The sequence below is a fragment of the Hippocampus comes genome, unplaced genomic scaffold, assembly GCF_001891065.2.
Source record: "Hippocampus comes isolate QL1 unplaced genomic scaffold, H_comes_QL1_v1.1 scaffold238, whole genome shotgun sequence".
Lineage (NCBI taxonomy): Eukaryota > Metazoa > Chordata > Actinopteri > Syngnathiformes > Syngnathidae > Hippocampus > Hippocampus comes.
The window spans coordinates 228,122-249,218 of NW_017806177.1; the positions used below are offsets into that span (position 1 = coordinate 228,122).

Below are 21,097 nucleotides of genomic sequence, written 5' to 3' on the forward strand. Positions count from 1 at the left end.
TCTTCTGTCTTCTGTCTTCAGTCTTCAGTCTTCAGTCTTCTGTCTTCAGTCTTCAGTCTTCAGTCTTCTGTCTTCCGCTCAGCCTTTTAGCGCAGAGCAACTTCCCGGAGTCTTCACGGAGACTTCAGGGTTGTCTACCGCTGACGAAGCTTCTGTGAGAGAAGCGAAACGTCCTTTTTTGTTTTTTGTTTTTTACCCACAGGTACAGATGACGACTGACAGAACACTTTCTACGATGGAACTTTCCTGTACGACTGAGAGTCTCCACAAACGACCCTTCACATTCTGATTCATGTGCATTTACTCCAAAGGGAGCCCACGCTGACAGCAAGAATGCCAAAAAGAAGAACAACAAGAAGACCAACAAAAATAAGAGCAGTGTCAGTCGAGCCAACAAGAAAAAGCCTGGGATGCCGAATGTAGCTAATGATCTGTCCCAAAAGCTCTATGCCACAATGGAGAAGCATAAAGAGGTGAGCGAGCCATCAAATCTTCCTCCTTGCTCAGCGTACTTTCACAGGCAAATGGAGTCAAATTCATAACAGCAAGCACCGAATATTCATAAAATAAGTGTGTGTGTGTGTGTGTGTGTGTGTGTGTGTGTGTGTGTGTGTGCGTGCGCGCGCGCACACACACTCACATATATTATTGTATAGTAAACAAGAACTTCCAGTGGGTCTACTGCTCTTCTCATTTACTCTTTACTAGAAGTCATTTTATAGAGGTTTTTCACTCGGTGCAACATTGATATTTATTTTTAAATGTATACTTTGCAAACCACTATCTTAAATTGGGCACTTATTGTGCCATACACTGGTACCTCAACTTACGAAATTAATTGATTCTGGAAGAAATTGCTTTAGTAGAAAATTTTAAAGTGGAGATGCGTTTTCCGTGTAAATGCCCTAATCCGTTCCAAGCCCCCCAAAATTCACACAAATGTTTTTGAAGCATAGAAAGGCATCAAAATATGAAATAAATACATGTTACAATTAGATTATTGCACAATAAATGAGAGATGTGCATAATCTAAAAAACAAAGAATAAAGAATAAAAATGATGGTCAACTTTTAACTGCGTCTTCATCATTTTTTTTTGCCATTTTTAGTTCATGTTCCCTCTCAGAAGTGGTTTTGTCCTGGCGTTTTGTAAAGAATTGATCCATGAAAGTTTGCTTTTGTCGGGTTTTAACAATTCTTTGAAAATGTCCAAGGCAAACGTCAGCATAGTGAGCGATCGCCCAACTAGTGAACACTTTTTCTGGGTGGTTCACATTTATGTAAAACTATCGGAACACCTCATGGGCCAATGATGAGATTGCTGCAACGACACATCTATCTATTTATTTATCTCTACACACAGACACGTACGGTAGAGGTGCCTCTTAGCCAATGGGATGCTAGGTCATAGCCAATGGCAGAGCAGCTATAACTATGTTGCGTTCAGGAAACTTGGAGCTGCGACTAACAGTCCTTTCATCTCTTGAAATTTCTTTCGTAACAAGAGGCAATATTTTCCTGTTGAGGAGTTTCGTAACTTGAACATATCGTATGAAGAGATGTTCGTAAGTAGAGTTACCACTGTATAAGTTCAGCTGTTAACTACCACCTTCATCACTAAATGTCTTGTCATGGATATTTGCTCCAACCGTAACGGTTATACAATAACTGTCCCCCATAAACCATGTGATTTGAACCAATGTGATCAGTGGATATTAACTGTAGTATAATTTGTTTAACTTTGGATATTTTTATCAAGACACGTGGGAACTCTTGGGGGGTGGGTGCATTAAATGAATCCGGAAAGATGTCGTCCCAAAAAAATTTTTATTTTTAAGTTGGGCTGATCTCTCAGTCATTGGACTTCCACTATTTTCATTTTGTGAACAGGTGACATGGGAAAGCAGTCTTAAAACAGTTTCTTCTCTTTCCAGGTGTTTTTTGTCATCCACCTTCATTCTGGGCCAGTCATCAATACCCTGCCTCCCATCATGGACCCCGACCCTCTGTTGGCATGCGACTTGATGGATGGCCGCGATTCCTTCCTGACGCTGGCCCGAGACAAGCACTGGGAGTTCAGCTCGTTGCGGCGATGCAAGTGGAGCACCATGTGCATGCTGGTGGAACTGCACAACCAGGGCCAGGACCGCTTTGTGTACACGTGCAATGAGTGCAAGCACCATGTGGAGACTCGCTGGCACTGCACCGTCTGTGAGGTAGGCAGCGGAAAGGTTGCAAATTAGATTTCAACTCGGGTTCAATGTGCAGTAATCTACAGCACAAATTCACTTATTTGCACTTTTGGGGACTTTTTATCAAATTAAAACAAACCTTTTTGTGGTTTTGTACTGTTCCTGTCATGCTTGAAAATGTGCACTTTGGGTGCATGATTTTTACATCAATTAAATTTCGATAAGCCAATGCCGTATTGGCCCGAATATAAGACGGTGTTTTTTTTGTATTGAAATAAGACTGAAAAAGTGAGGGTCGTCTTATATTCGGGGTCTAGACATTATACCCATTCACGACACTAGATGGCGCCAGATATCATTGAAGCGAATGCTGAACTTGACTCCCCAGGCCAAAGTGAACCCCTGTCACGAAGAATAAAAATAAAAATAGCGGTAGCACGAAGAACAAAAAAAATAGCGGAAAGAAAAGAGAAGAAAATAACGGAAGAGATAACAGAAAATGGAGAAACCTAGCAACAATCTGGAGAAAAGTGGGTCGAAGATTGGCCAGGTTAACCGGAAGCTGAGGAGAAGTTATGATGCAATTTACATTTCAAAAACCAGAAGCCATTCATTTACGAAGGTGATTGCACTTTAGTTTACATATTTAAATGTTCAGATATTAAGATTTGAATGAGGCAAAATAACATGCTTTTTCTCTGATATATTGTTATAATCATTTGTTTAAGATGTACTGTAATTATTTTCTGTATAAAATTTAATTTGGTGTTCAAAAAGTCTTTTTTCAAACTTGAGTCTTGAAAAAGAGTCTAATAATCAGGGCCCTCTTATATTCGGGCCAATATGGTATATTTAACTGATTTGGTGTCATAGTTTGAGTTATAATTCCATCTTTATATATTACCACTGTGGTACTTTTACCGATGAGACACTAAAAAAAACACTACAATTTTTGGGGAGGATAGGTTCACCCTGGAAATAAAAATCTGAAAATGTAAATTTGTGAATGCCAAACTGAATATTTTGGTTTCACGATAAACTCAAGACCCACTACCTGTGTATAGGCAATTCTAAACATTTACAGGTGGTGTCAATTACTGTGGGTGTCACCCCCAAAGTTTGCAGCGGGTCTCTATCTCTGTCCTCCATGGATTACCACATGCCCATGATGTCGTTTTTCTTTTTCCTGCTGCAGGACTACGACCTATGCATTAACTGCTACAACACAAAGGGACACGAACACCAGATGGTGAAGTGGGGCTTGGACTTGGACGACGACAGCAACAACCAGGGTGGAGAGTCCTCCAAGAGTCCGCAGGAGAGCCGTCGTCTCAGCATCCAGCGCTGCATTCAGTCCCTGGTCCACGCCTGCCAGTGCCGCAATGCCAACTGCTCCCTGCCATCATGTCAGAAGATGAAGCGGGTGGTTCAGCACACCAAGGGCTGCAAACGCAAGACCAATGGCGGCTGCCCTGTGTGCAAGCAGCTCATTGCGTTATGCTGCTACCACGCCAAACACTGTCAGGAGAACAAGTGCCCTGTGCCCTTCTGTCCCAATATCAAGCACAAGCTCCGTCAGCAGCAGATCCAGCACCGCCTGCAGCAGGCTCAACTGATGCGCCGCCGAATGGCCACCATGGCAGGAAGGGGCATGCCCATGCCGTCCCCACCTACCTCATCAGCCCCTGACACGCCTAACTCTGTGCAGCAGCCTCATACGCCGCAGACCCCGCAGCCCATTTCCAATCAGCCCCCGCTGCAGCAGCAGTTGCCACCCCCGAACTCCGCCAACATGGTTCAAGGCTTCCCCATCAACGGCCGCAGCAGCAGCCAGCCCCCAACACCCATCCCGCAGGGCAAACCGGGCCCCCAGTCATCCCCGCTACATCAGCAGCAGTCGCCTCTGCCCAGTTTGCCGCTACAGCAGCAGCAACAGATGCCGCTACAGCAGCAGCAACAACAGCAGCAACAGCAGCAGCAGCTAACGGCCTTGAAGGGGGCCAGACAGATTGAGATGGCCGCAAAGGCAAAGCAACAACAACAACAACAACAACAACAACAACAACAGCAGCAGCAGCAAAGTTACACCATGAATGGGATGCCCATGAACCACCCACGCATGATAGGCCCCATGCAGGGCCAGATGCAGATGATGCGGGGCCCCCAGGTGATGCAGGCTATGCAGCAGAGCCAGTGCGGTCCCGGAATGCAGAGTCCAATGCAGAAACCTTCCGGACAGCCACCTCAGGGCCCTCCACAGCAAGGCGTCATGGCCCCCCAGCAGGCTCAGGGAGGCGCCATGGTGCAGCAAGGTCAGCTCATGCAGAGAGCCATGATGCCCCAGCCGCAGGGGCTCCAAATGCCCGGAACCATGCCTCCACAAGGGCCCTCGCAGCAGGGCATGACGCCCACGCCGCCGCAGCAGCAGCAGAATATCCCACGTGCGATGCCCGGTAACATCACACCCAACGCCTTGCAGGAGCTACTCCGCACCCTCAAGTCTCCCAGTTCGCCCCCGCAGCAGCAGCAGGTTTTGAACATCCTCAAGTCCAACCCGCAGCTCATGGCCGCCTTCATCAAGCAGAGGACAGCCAAGTACCAAGCCAACCAGCCGCTGCAACAACAGCAGCAGCAGCAGAACCCTCAAACAATGCCAGGGTCTGCGGCCGCGATGCAGGCCATGATGCAGGCGCAGAGGCCTGGTATCCCCCCTCAGCAGCAGCCTCCGCAGCAGGTGGGTATGGCCCCCATGGGACCCCAAGGCCAGATGATGAATGTGGCTCAAAATGGGAACCCTCAACTTTACCGCAGACAGCAGCTCTTCCGCATGCAACAGGCGCAGCAGCAACAGGGAGGCATGCCTCAGCATCACGCTCATTTCCCCCAGCAGCAGCCAGCAAGCTACTCCCAGCTCAGGATGCAGCAGCAGATGGCTATGCAAGGAGGCATCGGGCCGATGGGCCAGCTCCCACCCGCGTCACAATTGGGCCAAGCTGGCATGGGCATGGACGGAGCCCAGACCCTTCTACAGCAGCGAATGCTCCAGCAGCAACAGCAGCAAATGTTGAAGCAGCAGATGGGCTCGTCGGCCCAGGCCATGAGCCCCCAGCCCCACATGCTCCAAGGCCAGGCGCAGGCACCGGTCGCTCACCTTCCCAGTGGCCAAGCCATGGGCAACTCCTTGGGCAACCAGGTGCGCTCACCGGCCCCGGTCCAGTCGCCTCGGCCGCCGTCGCAGCAGCCCCCGCATTCCAGTCCCTCCCCGCGGATACAGCCCTCGCCCCAGCACGGCGCCCTTCTCTCCAGCTCCCCTCATCCCATCATCGGGGGCCCCATGTCAGGCCCCTTAGAGCAGGGACACATGGGGACGCCAGAGCAGAGCGCCATGCTGCCGCAGCTTAACACACCCAACCGAGGGGGTTTGAGTACTGACATGGGCATGGTTGGGGACACGACGGGAGACACGCTGGAGAAATTTGTCGAAGGATTGTAGCAGAAAGTGAGAAAATTCAAGTCACAATGTTTGTGAACTTTCTGCGAAACAAGGGACTACTTTTTATTCCAACAACGTGTGACTTCCCCGTCACTGCTTCAAAGAAGACACAAAGGATATATTTTTGGTTCAGACCAGCCATGCAAGAATTGATGCTTTGGTCTTTGTGTTGTTGAAATACGTTTTTCATTTGTTTATGCTCTGGTATTGACTTTTTTAACAGAACCTCTCGAAACAAAAAAATATCTCCTTTTATTTTTCATTTTGTATCTTTGCAAATAATTATTGTATTTGTGTTGAGCAAGACTGTAAAGTTAAACTGGGAAATTTTGGGGGGTTGCCAGGTTTCACTTTTTGCTCAGTTTCTCTTGTTCTAGGCTAATTTATTCCAATATGCCATTTTTCAAAAAGGACTGCCTTTGGGAAAGCCTTAATTTTCCTTCCTGCTTGCAGACTCTATGGAGGATTACCGTGTTTGTATAGATTTAGGAACTATTGCACACAGACAAACACAACAGGCAGGTGTTCAAAAGCCAGAATGTTCGTTTATTTACTGGCCTTGGCTCAGTATTTGTCTTGCATATGTACAAATAATCACTTGGTCTCTCTTTCGATCCCAATGAATTCTCTTCATGTCTTGTTCTTCTTTTGCCTGTGGTCAGAAATGAACATGTTGAAACTGCTGATTTGTGTTCAGTTATGTGTATCATTTTCTATCTTACATTAAACTTGAATCCACAATGACCTGTCCTCTAATGTAAATCACACAGCTCAACAGCACTGTAAATATGCAGAAAATAAGAAGAAATCACTGTAAAAACTGGTTCAAGATGGCTCATTTCCTACTTATATACCATATTGTTTAATAAACCTGTGTGCCACAGACTCTCTTGGTCATTTCTCTTTTGTCTGACAAATTTCTTCGACCGAAGAATTTATCTGACCATTTCTTGATTTCTCTTTCTGGCACAACTTTTTAATGTTTTTATTTTTAATATTGATGAATGAATATCCCCCGCCCCCCACCCCCAATAAAAGCAGAATAGTACATGCAAACCCACACTTTGACTTAACACCTTCACACTAGTTTTAAAAGAATAACCTAGTCTTCAACCCACGATTTAAAACCTTAACCCAGGTGAGTTAAGAAGATTATACATTTAATAAATTAAATGTAATGACATGGGGGGGGGGGTCACCACTTTTCCAATTGACTACTGTGACCTTGAAGATAAATTACCATATTAATATTAGTGTTAATAATCCATTTTAAATGCTGCATTAAATTTGCGCAAATAAGTCACTTCAGCAATAAAAAAAAATGTGTAACTCACAAACAAAGCGATTCAGGATTTCATATTCTTGGGGTTTTTTTTTTTGGAATTTTCGCTATTTGTGAACAGGCAGTGTGTTTGACATCTTCCGCCATAAGGACCCGGTGTGGGGCCCTTCAGCAACGAGTGCTGTTTGTTCAGCGTGTTGTGGGACAGTAGCACCAGTTAGTGGGTTGACAGCTGCTTCCCAGTGTCTCTTCTTCACTGTCACCATGTCCCGCTTCCTCACTTTGTCCCGATTTGGTATCACGTCTTTGTCCGCATGGACCACTCGGAGGGTTCCGCCATGCGTACGAGGATATAGCGCTTGTGTCTCGCGCTCCTTGACACAGGGTAATTGTGTGCTAACCTTGCCGCGCTAACAGCCACAGCCTCGCATGTAATTTCCGTACCTTTACATAATTGACACGGAGATTGCGGACAGGTCAATTTACTTCTAATTGTTAGCCTCTTTGACTCTTCTCGTAGAGTTTACAAGTTCCATTTCGTGCGGTGCTGAGTGACGTAAAACAATGGCTACGTCATGCGCCGTCGTCCATCACTTATGCTGTAGCAAAGTCATACTGACAGTATGTATATAAATGCGCAATACTTCGAGTTGGCTGACGCGAAATTATCAGAAAATACTGTTCCTCCCAAATAATTGTTTTCCCATCTTAGATATTGCTTTATGTCTCGATATAAATAAAGTGTGAAACAGTATTTCTCATAGAGATGGGGTGAGGAATCATTGAGTCTTTTGAGGCATTTGCCATGTTGATTTGTAAAAAGAGTCAAAGCCTGAAAAACTAGACCACGCCAGTGGTGGTCAGCTAGAGTCTTAGCAGCTACAATCCTCAGCAATTCTCTGCCATTGATTTGTATTCCAACATAATAGCAATACATTCAGTCTTTCACTTGTCTTGTGTCTGTCTAATGATCATAATGTACATATGTAAGTTCTGCAACATTTTGACTGTGAGTATTGTTCTGTTTTATGTCTACAAGTGTTGCTGCACCATTTGTGTTCACCACCACATTGATGTAATTCGTTCATACATCCATTTTATAATTGTGTGTTAGTAGTGAGATAGCGGACATTTAAAGCAATGTAGTTGTTTTAAATACACAAGGTGTAAGTCTCTTTTTCTGGTTACTGTGTAAATGGACATCTTGTGGTTGCTAGACACACAGGTTGAACGCCAGCAGAGTTGGAGCAGCCGGCCCAGCTTGTGGCGTCCTCAGCAGGCGTTCCCTTGGCTCAAGCAGCAGTCTTTCTACAGCACACAGGAGGCTGAGAAGGAGCCCGAGGAGGAGCCCTTGCACACCATCATCAGCGATTCAGAGACTGTGCAAGGTGCTGGAGCTTGTACAAAGTATATACATTGTTTGGGTCTATTAAAGGATTTTTTTTTAATGTTCTTGCTTCTGATCTATCCAGGCACCTTCTCCAAACATGAATTTCAGGCCGAGACTAAGAAGCTTCTGGACATTGTTGCCAGGTCTCTGTATTCAGAGAAGGAGGTAAGATAAGTGTGTACCATGACCTTGAATAGCCCTGTCCGTGATATTGAACCATATATAAAAGCCCCCCCCCCGGAGCTTGTACAAAGTATATACATTGTTTGGGTCTATTAAAGGATTTTTTTTTAATGTTCTTGCTTCTGATCTATCCAGGCACCTTCTCCAAACATGAATTTCAGGCCGAGACTAAGAAGCTTCTGGACATTGTTGCCAGGTCTCTGTATTCAGAGAAGGAGGTAAGATAAGTGTGTACCATGACCTTGAATAGCCCTGTCCGTGATATTGAACCATATATAAAAGCCCCCCCCCCAAAAAAATTACCTCACATGCTGTAAACACTTTATATGTCTAAAAATGCTAACATCTAATGTGAAATAACATAAATGACCAGTTCTAGTGATTTGAAAATAAAGCTGAATTTGTTTCATGAACGAGTGGTGTTTTTTGACTCATCTCGATCTCTCTTTTCAACATTGGGCTGAAAGTACACTGACTTGCAATTTCTTAAATCCCTTTATTTAAATCAGCAGTGCCATTTAGAGGAGTCAAAAAATACAACTGGTTCATGAAGCAAATTTGAAGCTTAATTTTCACATCACTAGCCAATTATCAACCCACCCATACAGAATGTCCACCTTTCGTCTCTTTTCTCCCTTCTAGGTGTTCATCAGGGAGCTCATCTCCAACGGCAGTGATGCTCTGGAGAAACTGCGCCACAAACTGGTCACTGCAGGGGGCCAGACGGCTCCCATGGAGATCCACCTGCAGACGGATGTTGCCAAGGGCACCTTCACCATACAGGTGTGAGCACAATTTATTTCAGGCAACTTTGTTACACTAACATATGAGACATGCAAGAAATAATATGGTAATGAAAGGCCTAAATGTTGCATAAATATTCCTTCGTTGTCAAAATTGTATTTGCTTTTTTTGGCACAATATCAGATACTTCTACACCTACATGAGAGAATGCTCAGTTTCTAAATTTAACAGTTAAATTTTTGTGGTACCAAAGCCCCTGGCTTTTCAGGGGCCTTGTACAAAATGTCACCAATTTTTGCAAACATGTCTATCCCAGTAAAAATATTTGTATTTTCAAGCTCACCAACCATCCGTCCTGGGAAGGGATTTAAAAAAAAAATGTCATTCAGTCCCCCCATATCCATGGAGAGTTATAAAAAATGCCTTACAATTAATTAGGGACACCACAGTATGATACCCGTGTTATAGATTGTGTAGGTTGCAGGTATCAAACTCAAGGCCTGCCACATTATTTTATGTGGACCGCGAAAGCAAATCAAAGATGTCAACTTTCATGATGCTTGCGAAAATCTCTGCCAAAATTTCAAATTGTCATTTGAAATAAATAAGAATGATGCTGTAAGCATTTTCTTGTTACCAAACCCCTCATTACAATAACTTAAAAAATAACTTTTTTATGTCTACAAGTGTTGCTGCACCATTTGTGTTCACCACCACATTGATGTAATTCGTTCATACATCCATTTTATAATTGTGTGTTAGTAGTGAGATAGCGGACATTTAAAGCAATGTAGTTGTTTTAAATACACAAGGTGTAAGTCTCTTTTTCTGGTTACTGTGTAAATGGACATCTTGTGGTTGCTAGACACACAGGTTGAACGCCAGCAGAGTTGGAGCAGCCGGCCCAGCTTGTGGCGTCCTCAGCAGGCGTTCCCTTGGCTCAAGCAGCAGTCTTTCTACAGCACACAGGAGGCTGAGAAGGAGCCCGAGGAGGAGCCCTTGCACACCATCATCAGCGATTCAGAGACTGTGCAAGGTGCTGGAGCTTGTACAAAGTATATACATTGTTTGGGTCTATTAAAGGATTTTTTTTTAATGTTCTTGCTTCTGATCTATCCAGGCACCTTCTCCAAACATGAATTTCAGGCCGAGACTAAGAAGCTTCTGGACATTGTTGCCAGGTCTCTGTATTCAGAGAAGGAGGTAAGATAAGTGTGTACCATGACCTTGAATAGCCCTGTCCGTGATATTGAACCATATATAAAAGCCCCCCCCCCCAAAAAAATTACCTCACATGCTGTAAACACTTTATATGTCTAAAAATGCTAACATCTAATGTGAAATAACATAAATGACCAGTTCTAGTGATTTGAAAATAAAGCTGAATTTGTTTCATGAACGAGTGGTGTTTTTTGACTCATCTCGATCTCTCTTTTCAACATTGGGCTGAAAGTACACTGACTTGCAATTTCTTAAATCCCTTTATTTAAATCAGCAGTGCCATTTAGAGGAGTCAAAAAATACAACTGGTTCATGAAGCAAATTTGAAGCTTAATTTTCACATCACTAGCCAATTATCAACCCACCCATACAGAATGTCCACCTTTCGTCTCTTTTCTCCCTTCTAGGTGTTCATCAGGGAGCTCATCTCCAACGGCAGTGATGCTCTGGAGAAACTGCGCCACAAACTGGTCACTGCAGGGGGCCAGACGGCTCCCATGGAGATCCACCTGCAGACGGATGTTGCCAAGGGCACCTTCACCATACAGGTGTGAGCACAATTTATTTCAGGCAACTTTGTTACACTAACATATGAGACATGCAAGAAATAATATGGTAATGAAAGGCCTAAATGTTGCATAAATATTCCTTCGTTGTCAAAATTGTATTTGCTTTTTTTGGCACAATATCAGATACTTCTACACCTACATGAGAGAATGCTCAGTTTCTAAATTTAACAGTTAAATTTTTGTGGTACCAAAGCCCCTGGCTTTTCAGGGGCCTTGTACAAAATGTCACCAATTTTTGCAAACATGTCTATCCCAGTAAAAATATTTGTATTTTCAAGCTCACCAACCATCCGTCCTGGGAAGGGATTTAAAAAAAAAATGTCATTCAGTCCCCCCATATCCATGGAGAGTTATAAAAAATGCCTTACAATTAATTAGGGACACCACAGTATGATACCCGTGTTATAGATTGTGTAGGTTGCAGGTATCAAACTCAAGGCCTGCCACATTATTTTATGTGGACCGCGAAAGCAAATCAAAGATGTCAACTTTCATGATGCTTGCGAAAATCTCTGCCAAAATTTCAAATTGTCATTTGAAATAAATAAGAATGATGCTGTAAGCATTTTCTTGTTACCAAACCCCTCATTACAATAACTTAAAAAATAACTTATTGATATGGTTTCAGTCATAACGACCCTCCAAGGAAAACTATAACGAAAATCTGGCCCGTGAATACATTGTACGTGTGACTATACTTACTGTCATTAATCTGTCTTTTCTGGCCAGTACTGCCCCCTATTGGTTGAACGTCATACAATATGGAAGGATTTTATTTTTCAATTTCAACAGGACACGGGAGTGGGGATGAACCAAGAGGAGCTGGTTGCAAACCTGGGTACCATCGCCCGCTCAGGTTCCAAGGTAGCTGCACTTACTTATTTTGTATACCCTGCACATGTATAAAGAGAGGTGCACACATACCGATTTTTCTCATCTTAAACCCTGCCCCCCCCTTTTTTTTTAATTTTTTTTTTTTTTTTATGTGAGATGCCACATTTAACATAGAAATAATTGAAAATGTGTTCTTGCTACTCTTACTTTGTGTAGTTTAGTTGAGAACACAGTGCTCCACACACATGAAAATCCAGAGAAGTATGACTAACTGCACATGATAATCACTCGGGATAATGTTATCGAGACTTGTGAGATTCTGTCCTTTGGCGACTTTGATTAGAAGAGAGGAAAAATGCTCAGATTTGGCTTACTTATCTGTATGTGCTCAACAAGACTCACCCAAGTCCTCCCTGATCTCTGTAGGCCTTCTTGGATGCGCTTCAGAACCAAACGGAGGCCAGCAGCACAATCATCGGGCAGTTTGGCGTCGGCTTCTACTCAGCCTTCATGGTGGCCGACCGCGTAGACGTCTACTCGCGGGCCGCCGAGTCCGGCTCACCCGGGTTCAAGTGGTCCTCCGACGGGTGAGCGGAGATATACTGTATATAAATATATATATTTTTTTTGGAGTGGGTGACCAACTAATGCAAATTGAGTTTGTCTACTCCTTCTTTCTTGCTAGATGGATTTGTTTTCATTTTAACAGAAGACCTGTCCAAAACGTACAATTTTTGTTCACTTCTTATGGATGTTAGAGGCATTTTTCTGACCAAACAACAAATTTTCATTGCGGGTCACATGGGCCTTTTGGATTCTCTTACTGGGCTAATATGACTGTGAAAATCACATCTATATATATAATCACCTCCTCATATTATAACATGTATACCGTAAATTCCTGTGTGAAATACCCCCCCCCCCCCCCAAAAAAAAAAAACATCTCAGATTGTTGGGTTTATACACCAGTGTTAATATGACGCAAAATATTTTCACCTTGTTTAGACAGTAACTACCAGGGTTTTTTCTGACTCTAATTGAGGCGGAGGTGGTACCATCCTGACCATGCGCCACGACATGCATGTATTCTCTATATTCAACGGGCTCACTCTCTTTACAGGAAACGTACTTTAAGTTAAGAGTCCCATTAAGGATATGACTATTATCATCTTAAAGCATCTATTTATTAAAACTTGCACCGAAGAATGATTGCCTCATTGCTTGTGTGATGGGGCCACTTTGGTTTGAGACACTCAGATTATTTTGAAGCAGCCTTCAAGCGCACTGGGGTCCATATCCACCTGTGTTGCAATAGTGCGCAATGCATGCCTTCCTCAGTATGCTTGAGCCAGGTAAATTGATGGAGCCACTACCTATCAAAGCCACTGGCTAGTGTGTTTTTGAGAACATATGAAAAAAGGAATCAAAAATAATGTTTCAATCACATACACATTGACTTTGCGTTGTTATGCTCCTAATTGGAAATGGATTTACGTAGCATCGCAAGGTCGCTTTTTAAAAAAAGTGGCCTATTTTTCTTGCCAGAGGGGGGGGATTTTTTTTTTTTTTTTTTTTAACGCTGATGTTTGGGGGGCTGGGAGGACGTATTAGACACGGGTGCATATTACATTGAGGATTTTACGGTACATTTGCCCATGCACTTCAGTGTCGTTGAATATGTTTTTAATAACAAGATCCCTAGAGAAAGTCCATTACCACCAATGTGACATTTGTTTTGCTGACATTGCACTTTAGCTCGGGCGCCTTTGAGATCGCCGAAGCCAGCGGTGTCCAACAGGGAACAAAGATTGTGTTGCACCTCAAAGACGACTGCAAGGAGTTTGCCTCCGAGGACAGAGTCAAAGGTATGTTCCTCCCTCCAATGTTCATCCCTACCTCCGTCCATTTCGCTCAGACAAAATCAGAAGCGTTTGTGTCTCCTTCCAGACGTTGTGACCAAGTACAGCAACTTTGTCAGCTTCCCCATTTTCCTCAACGGTCGCCGGCTCAATACTCTGCAGGTGGGTAGTTAGCTCGCATACTACATCTTTGTTTCTTGAGGATATGGTAAACTTTATACAAATGGTGGGAGGGTACAATTTGGATGATTCTGGGCTGAATTGATTGATTTCCCGTACATTGCCTTATTGTTATAATTCTGTGATTTAACTAAGTGTTGGGAAACATCCATACAAACAATAATACATTCTATATAATTAGTTCCTGGCCTTATTAATAGGGCATCTGGGGATTTGATTTTCCAAAATTAAGGCTTTAATTTCACTGTTCAAAAGCAAATTTTAATATGCAGTGGTGTCATGTGTCCCGAAACATATTTTTGATGCTAATTGGAAAACAATCATCGGGTTTTTGAGGTTTTTTTGTGTTGTTTTTTTTAGATTTCAAAGCTTATGCATGACAGATTTGACCATACATTGTCATTTAAAGCTGTGACGTTTCCAAAAAAAAGAAAAGACATCTTATGCTGGCTAACCCTTCATTCCTAAAAACTGGCAAATACAGTCAAACCTCGGTTTCCGAACGTCTTTGTTCTCGACCATATCGGATTTCGACCAGAAAATTTGAGATTTTTACGCCTCGGATTATGACCGAAAACTGGTTTTTGACCAGACTGAGCAAACCCGAATTCGACACCCGACTACTCTCGGCTTCCATACATGAGGAAGTGATGCTTATTTCTGCATAGTGTATTAGCCCCGAATCATGGGCTAATAAAATAGTTTCGGATTTCGAACAAATCGCTTTTCGAACACCCTTCTGGAACGGATTACGGTCGAAAACTGGGGTATGACTGTATATCGGCATATTCAACATGGCTGACTCCTCCCTTCCATTAGATTTTTTTTTTTTTTTTTGCGGGGACTTTCATTTAGATCACTTAACAATCGATTAATAAAAGCAGAAGAATCACATGACTGTACAAAACATAACTCTATGTAACAACTGTATTTATATAGAGCACTTACAAAAAACCTTTGACGGCTCACATTTTCAGTTTCGGGGAATGTTTGGATGAAAACAGGCTCTAATGTGATTCTAATTTGTGACTGCAAGATCTTTATTTTGATGGGAAATGGGTGAATAAGATCTCAATTTGACTTCCGTGGGATCAAAACATTAATACCATTGACTTGTGTTCAGGCGTTGTGGATGATGGAGCCCAAAGAGATCAGCGACTGGCAGCACGAGGAGTTCTACCGCTTTGTGGCGCAGGCCTATGACAAGCCGCGCTACACGCTGCACTACCGCGCCGACGCCCCACTCAACATCCGCAGCATCTTCTACGTCCCTGAAACGGTGATGGAGGGTTTTCACTTGTGAGGCGAACGCCTTCGTTGGCCAACTTTCTTGAACCTGTGTCTTCCTGCGAGCAGAAGCCGTCCATGTTTGACGTGAGCAGGGAGATGGGCTCCAGCGTGGCGCTCTACAGCAGGAAGGTTCTCATCCAGACCAAAGCCGCCGACATCCTGCCCAAGTGGCTGCGCTTCCTCCGAGGTTCGTCACCTCTACCCGGAGCTTGTGGCGCCTCCGATCTGAACCGTGAATCTCATCCTTGTTTGACCTTCACGTTGTGTCCGTGCATTAGGTGTGGTGGACAGCGAAGACATCCCGCTCAATCTGAGCAGAGAGCTGCTGCAGGAGAGCGCCCTCATCAGGTACGACCTCATTGAAGAGCTGATCGAACGAGTCACCGCGGACATCGGCATCACTTAAGCTCAGCCAAATGTTGCCTTTTATTTACATTTGATCCCGTTTGTATTGTCATTGCGTTGGGCAAGATTCGTATGTCTGCATTTTATTTCATTCAAATTGAAATTCGGAGAAATTGTACATTTTTTATTTGAACAAGGTCTCTAAATAATTATTTGATTCTCAAAACAATGATCGATTAATTTGAAAATCAATTATTTGTCAATTTATCATTGCACCCTTGCATGACATTTTCATAGATGTATTTTTGTAAAAAGGACTCTTGTCAAGCGAAAAATCTTTTATTGGACAACCTCTTAATATCATGGAAGAATAAAAATCACTGTGGGACATAAAAATTACTCCTCTTCAATTGTACTTTCTAAAAATCTACTGTTAATCAGTATTGTGCTAAAACACAGGTGTCAAACGCAAGGCCCCGGGGCCAGATCTGGCTCACCGCATCATTTTATGTGGCCTGCGAAAGAAATTCAAGCATGTCAACTTCCATGATTGATGAAAATCTAATCTTAAAATTTCAAATTCTCCAATGTAAAAAAAATAACATGTAAGCATTTTCTTGTGACCAAAGTCCTCATCACAGTCACTTCAACAATCGTTGAAGAAACGATTTTTCTTGACTTCTTCATGTGGTCTGAAGGTCATAATGGCTCTCCCAAGAGAAACGGTGACTCCAATGTGTCCCACGACAAAAATGAGTTTGACACCCCTGTGCTAAAATGTAGTTTCCTCAACTATATCGTCATTGTATACTGAGTCAATCATTAAATTGCCGAATTTTTCCAACTTCCAAATTCCTACACTTTTGCCACCCCATTTGTGCTAATGCGCTCTTTTCTGCCACTTGCCTTCATCTTGCGCCCTTCCAGGAAGCTCCGTGACATCCTGCAGCAGAGGGTGATCCGTTTCCTGCTGGACCAGAGCAGGAAGGAGCCGGAGAAGTACAACAAATTCTTCGAGGACTACGGCCTCTTCATGCGCGAGGGCATCGTCACTACCCATGAGCAGGACGTCAAGGTGATTCTGACTTCGTCACCCGCTCACATGACCAAGCGTGTCCTCCTGGCGCTAATTCCGGTTGCCGCATTTGCGCAGGAGGATATCGCCAAGCTGCTCCGCTACGAATCGTCGGCACTGCCGGCGGGCCAGCACACCAATCTAACCGAGTACGCCTCCCGCATGAAGGCGGGAACCCGCAACATCTACTACCTGTGCGCCCCCAACCGCCATCTCGCGGAGCACTCGCCCTACTTTGAGGCAATGAAGCAGAAAGACATGGAGGTGAGTCGCGACGACTTATTTTATCACCAGATAGTACAGGGGCAATGTTCGGATACCTTGATGAGGGCTGTCTGAATCGAAAATTGTTTTGTCTATACAGTCAAAGCTCAGTTTTCGAACGTCTCAGTTCTCGACCAATTCAGTTTTCGACCAAAAATTTCAAGTTTTTCATGCCTCGGATGACGAACAAATTTCAGTTCTCGAACAAACTGAGTGCACTTGAATGCACCATTTGACTCCTCTCGCCTTCCTTACACGAGGAAGTGACGCTTCCTCCTCGTGTTGCTTTCCATTGTGAGCAGACGTGTTCAGTAAACATTTTTATTTTAAAAAGAGCGTGGTTCCGGTTTTCGAACAATTTCGGTTTTCGAACAGCCTTCTGGAACAGATTATGGACGAAAACCGAGGTTTGACTGCGTGTGTGTGTGTGTGTGTGTGTGTGTGTGTGTGTGTGTGTGTGTGTGTGTGTGTGTGTGTGTGTGTGTGTGTGTGTGTGTGTGTGTGTGTGCTAATATGATGACACAATGACACCCTAAATTGTTTTTCTTGAAAAAAAAATGTTGCCAATAAAAGAGGTAAAAACTCAATGTGTTAACAAAGCACACAGAGTCCTACCTTCTGTCGAAGGTCTTCCAAATTTGTAATTACTTTGTGAAGACACCCTTATTGTAACGACCACAAATCGCCATGTTTGTGCTTATCCATCTCAGGTGCTGTTCTGCTACGAGCAGTTCGACGAGCTGACCTTGCTTCACCTGAGGGAGTTTGACAAGAAGAAGCTAATCTCGGTGGAGACGGACATTGTGGTGGACCACTACAAGGAGGAGAAGTTTGAGGACAGCAAACCAGGTGCGCTGCGCTTCATTATTGAATTTATCTTGCTTATGATCGGGTGCCCGCCGCAACCCTGATTCTCTGTGATCCTTTTCTTTTGGCCAGCATCGGAGCGCCTGACTCAGGAGCAGGCCGACGACTTGACGGCGTGGATGAAGAATGCCCTGGGCCCTCGGGTCACTAACGTCAAGGTAAAAGCAAAAAAAAAAAAAAAAAAAAATGCGCTGATGTCATTTACGGCGAAGCGGACTCTTTCAAACAAATGTCCGACTGTTATTTTCAGCTTACCCCTCGCCTGGACACGCACCCCGCCATGATCACGGTACTAGAAATGGGCGCCGCACGCCATTTCCTACGTACGCAGCAGCTGGCTCGCAGTGCCGAGGAGAGAGCCCAGATACTGCAGCCCACTCTGGAGATCAACACAGGGTGAGAGTGCGGAACTTCACACCAAAACGTTTTGTATTATCAAAATGACTGCTGTGAAAACTGCCCTAATTTTGAGCTCAGGCCAAAAGTCTTGTCTAACATTGAAACAGTTACTTTGGCGCCATCTGGTGGCATCCGCGTGCCAAGCGCTTATGGTGAATTGAGCAGAGGAGCTTCAATTTGTTCTTTTGGATGGTTGTGAACTGCTTCGGGAGTATGTCCGCAACACTGAGATGTGTTTTGTTTTTTGTAGCATTGATGGTTTCTTTAATTGTGGCATGATAGTGGTGATATAAAGACATAGCTTCGTCAACGTAGATCCCCCCCACGCAAGACAGAGGAACAAAATCCACAGCCCATCATTGGTTAACTGTGATGTCTTTCTACGGTGTAGACATGATCTGATCAAGAAGTTACACGCGCTTAAGGACTCCAACAATGAACTGGCCGCACTGCTACTTGAACAGGTAATGAGCCTTCAACATTATTAAACATTGAGCACTAAGACGCCACACCTAGTGAGAAGCTCTGCTTATCAGGCATAGAAGAGCTTCGGAATTTAACTTGGGGGGAGTCAACTTAAGATCTCAAAGAAAAGTAGAACAACTCAAAATTGTATACAAATTGCAAAGAAAATCTGGTCTCAAATACACCTGCAAAAGGATTTTGATACAGTCGGACCTCTTTTCAATGTACCCCATTCATGTTTTCACCCCTGTAACGTTCACATTTCAAAGCGATTTCAAGTAGTTCATTTTCCTTTTGCCAATTTAGCTTACAACAAACACCATTATAACATCACCTTCATTATAACAACCAGATTTCTTTCCCACAAAAAATTAAAAATGCCTTTGGTACACCGAACCGCCGGAAGCTAACTGCCGCCACAACTTTGCTTTTGAACTAAATGTACATTTGCTGGCTGAAAGTTTTCTTCAGACTGTATACACATATTTGTAATTGACATGTTTATACTGTATTATATGTTCATGGTTTTACATCTATAAATGTTCATACTGTATTTTATACATTGTGGTTGGCGGCCATTTTATTGGAAATGGTTCCAACTAACTACCGTTATAACGTTCAGATTCGTTATGCCCCTCGAGGTTCGACTGTATGACATTTCAAGGTGGCCCAAATGTTGAACAATTCTGAATGTGGCCCTCAAATTCAAAGCAAACAATGCTGGATTGGTCGGAAAGTTTTCAAGAAAATGTGGTTAAAAAAATAAGTCATGGAATATGAGGAGTTTAAGAATCTATTATAATAATTCTGCATTGAACCAAACATTTCAGAGATTGCAGGTTCCAAAAGTTTAAGAACTCTGAATTTGACCTGAAATGTTCAACCGACGCTGCACTTGACCACTTTCACTTGACTTTTGTTCAGATTTACGACAACGCCATGATCACGGCGGGCTTGACCGACGATCCCCGGCCAATGATTTCCCGCCTCAACGACCTGCTGACAAAAGCGTTGGAGAAGCACTGAGAGGAAAAGACAAGTACTCTTTTTTTGCAGATTTTTGTGGCTCTGAAATGCAAATGGGAGATTCGAGCTTTTCCATCAGCACTTTTTTGTTTTTGTTAGTTTGTTTTTTAACTCAGAGTTAACCTCCCATTGCATTTTTGAGGATGGCAAACCAAAGAAGGAATACAAAATAAGATGGCAGCTTCTTGGAAAACATGGTCACATTTTTACACAAAAAAGTAACATTACACGTATGTCATATACAAGAGACATCCTCCCGTTTTCACATCTGAAGCCGCCAAATCAAAATGGCCGCAGTTCAAGTGGAGGGGAAAGCGAGCGCCTGTACTTTGAGCTCCGGCATCCAGGCTGCCGTTTTGTGTCCGTTTGCGAGCCTCTCCAAAATGGGCCTTTTCTGCGTTTCGGGCCTGCCGTCTCCAGACCCGTCTTGTCCAGATCCAGAAACTCCCCCACCCGGGTGATGTCAGGAAAGTTTGTCTATGTTGGCAAGGAAGCGCTGCGCCCACCACTCGTCCAGATCGATGGGCACAAAGTCTGAGGAGAAGACAGGAACAATCACTATTGTGAATATGGAGTTCAAAAGAAAAGAAAATGTCATAAAAATATCAAGTCTTAGTCAATTATAATTTGTGTATGTAAAATGATTGAGTAGTTTTACCATTCCCAAGATATAGCTTCACCGTCATTCTGTCCGGTGCCACCTAGACATGAGCAATTGATCATACTGACCATCCATGTGAGGGCTTGGAGTGTCGTCTTTGTAGTGGACCGCCGTAGCGTTTCCCTCCTCTCCTGTTCCCCGGACGTCGCCTTGCTCCTGTTGGATTGCCTCCTGCCAGGCTGCATGTAGGATTGCATCACAAAACTCATCAATGATGATAAACGGCGACAAGAGTTCTCGTTCTGTCCTCTGAACGGGTTGTAACCATGAAGTCAATTCCTTGTGCGTTTCTTGCATACATGGCCAATAAATCTGATTCTGATCTAAAGTCAAGACTTTGATGTCGCTAAATTAGGACTAGCAGTATTCCTAAACACTACCAAAACAATGTAAGTCAACCACTTGTTGTATAAAAAAATGAGATGAAAGTGGACTTTTCTGAAAATTCCGGGGAAAATAAATAAATAAATAAATGTGTATATACGTGTGTGTGTGTGTGTAACACACACACGCGCGCACTTGGCCGATCAAGCATGAATTAGTTTACACAAAACGCTATTCAAATACTCGACATTCAATGATTAATCTTCCTTTTGTGTGCACACGTGTACCCTTTATGGCTTCCGTTCGGGCCGAAATTTCGAAATCTCCAAGATATGGCGAGGCCATGAGAATGCGAGGCGAGGGTATTACTGTTGTGGCGACTCCACTCAAGCTAAGCGAGCCTCAGCAGTAGATTGTCCGCTGCTCTCTGCTGTG

At 43.7% G+C, this 21,097-nt stretch overlaps 3 protein-coding genes across 6 annotated transcripts in view; 2 read left to right on the plus strand and 1 right to left on the minus strand.

Annotated features, from left to right (window-relative positions):
- Nucleotides 1-6,570, plus strand: part of LOC109532549 (CREB-binding protein-like) — a 22,159-nt gene extending 15,589 nt beyond the window's left edge. For all 3 annotated transcript variants that reach the window (XM_019897422.1, XM_019897419.1, XM_019897421.1), the window contains 3 exons: nucleotides 312-473; nucleotides 1,934-2,215; nucleotides 3,387-6,570. In XM_019897422.1, coding sequence (XP_019752981.1) covers nucleotides 312-473; nucleotides 1,934-2,215; nucleotides 3,387-5,684 — 2,742 coding nt within the window. In that variant the 3' untranslated portion in view covers nucleotides 5,685-6,570. The remainder of the gene's footprint in view (nucleotides 1-311; nucleotides 474-1,933; nucleotides 2,216-3,386) is intronic.
- Nucleotides 6,571-7,127: 557 nt separating this feature from the next.
- Nucleotides 7,128-20,282, plus strand: trap1 (TNF receptor-associated protein 1). 2 transcript variants are annotated; one of them, XM_019897359.1, is made up of 18 exons: nucleotides 7,128-7,351; nucleotides 8,184-8,354; nucleotides 8,439-8,521; nucleotides 9,182-9,322; nucleotides 11,866-11,937; nucleotides 12,334-12,494; nucleotides 13,663-13,772; nucleotides 13,855-13,928; nucleotides 15,070-15,225; nucleotides 15,303-15,423; nucleotides 15,515-15,584; nucleotides 16,509-16,656; nucleotides 16,735-16,920; nucleotides 17,631-17,769; nucleotides 17,860-17,945; nucleotides 18,038-18,183; nucleotides 18,578-18,650; nucleotides 19,576-20,282. In XM_019897359.1, the coding sequence occupies exons 1-18, from the start codon at nucleotides 7,231-7,233 to the stop codon at nucleotides 19,675-19,677; spliced, it is 2,160 nt and encodes a 719-aa protein (XP_019752918.1). In that variant the 5' UTR covers nucleotides 7,128-7,230; the 3' UTR covers nucleotides 19,678-20,282. The 2 variants fall into 2 exon arrangements, with proteins under 2 accessions (XP_019752918.1, XP_019752917.1); XM_019897358.1 differs by lacking the exons at nucleotides 7,128-7,351; nucleotides 8,184-8,354; nucleotides 8,439-8,521; nucleotides 9,182-9,322 and adding exons at nucleotides 10,112-10,319; nucleotides 10,404-10,486; nucleotides 10,912-11,052.
- LOC109532524 (MAPK regulated corepressor interacting protein 2-like) overlaps nucleotides 19,848-21,097 on the minus strand; it is a 3,948-nt gene continuing 2,698 nt past the window's right edge. Inside the window, exons 4-5 of the mRNA XM_019897380.1 lie at nucleotides 20,407-20,517; nucleotides 19,848-20,211 (exon numbers count right to left, since the gene is read on the minus strand). Coding sequence (XP_019752939.1) covers nucleotides 20,141-20,211; nucleotides 20,407-20,517 — 182 coding nt within the window. The 3' untranslated portion in view covers nucleotides 19,848-20,140. The remainder of the gene's footprint in view (nucleotides 20,212-20,406; nucleotides 20,518-21,097) is intronic.

What these genes read in the sequence shown, in the direction of transcription:
- trap1 (XM_019897359.1), top strand. Translation starts at nt 7,231, where the DNA reads ATGTCCCGCTTCCTCACTTTGTCCCGATTTGGTATCACGTCTTTGTCC. An exon ending in CTCGCGCTCCTTGACACAGG is followed by an intron (nt 7,352 to 8,183) that starts GTAATTGTGTGC and finishes TGTGGTTGCTAG; the next exon opens with ACACACAGGTTGAACGCCAG. An exon ending in TCGCCCGCTCAGGTTCCAAG is followed by an intron (nt 11,938 to 12,333) that starts GTAGCTGCACTT and finishes TGATCTCTGTAG; the next exon opens with GCCTTCTTGGATGCGCTTCA.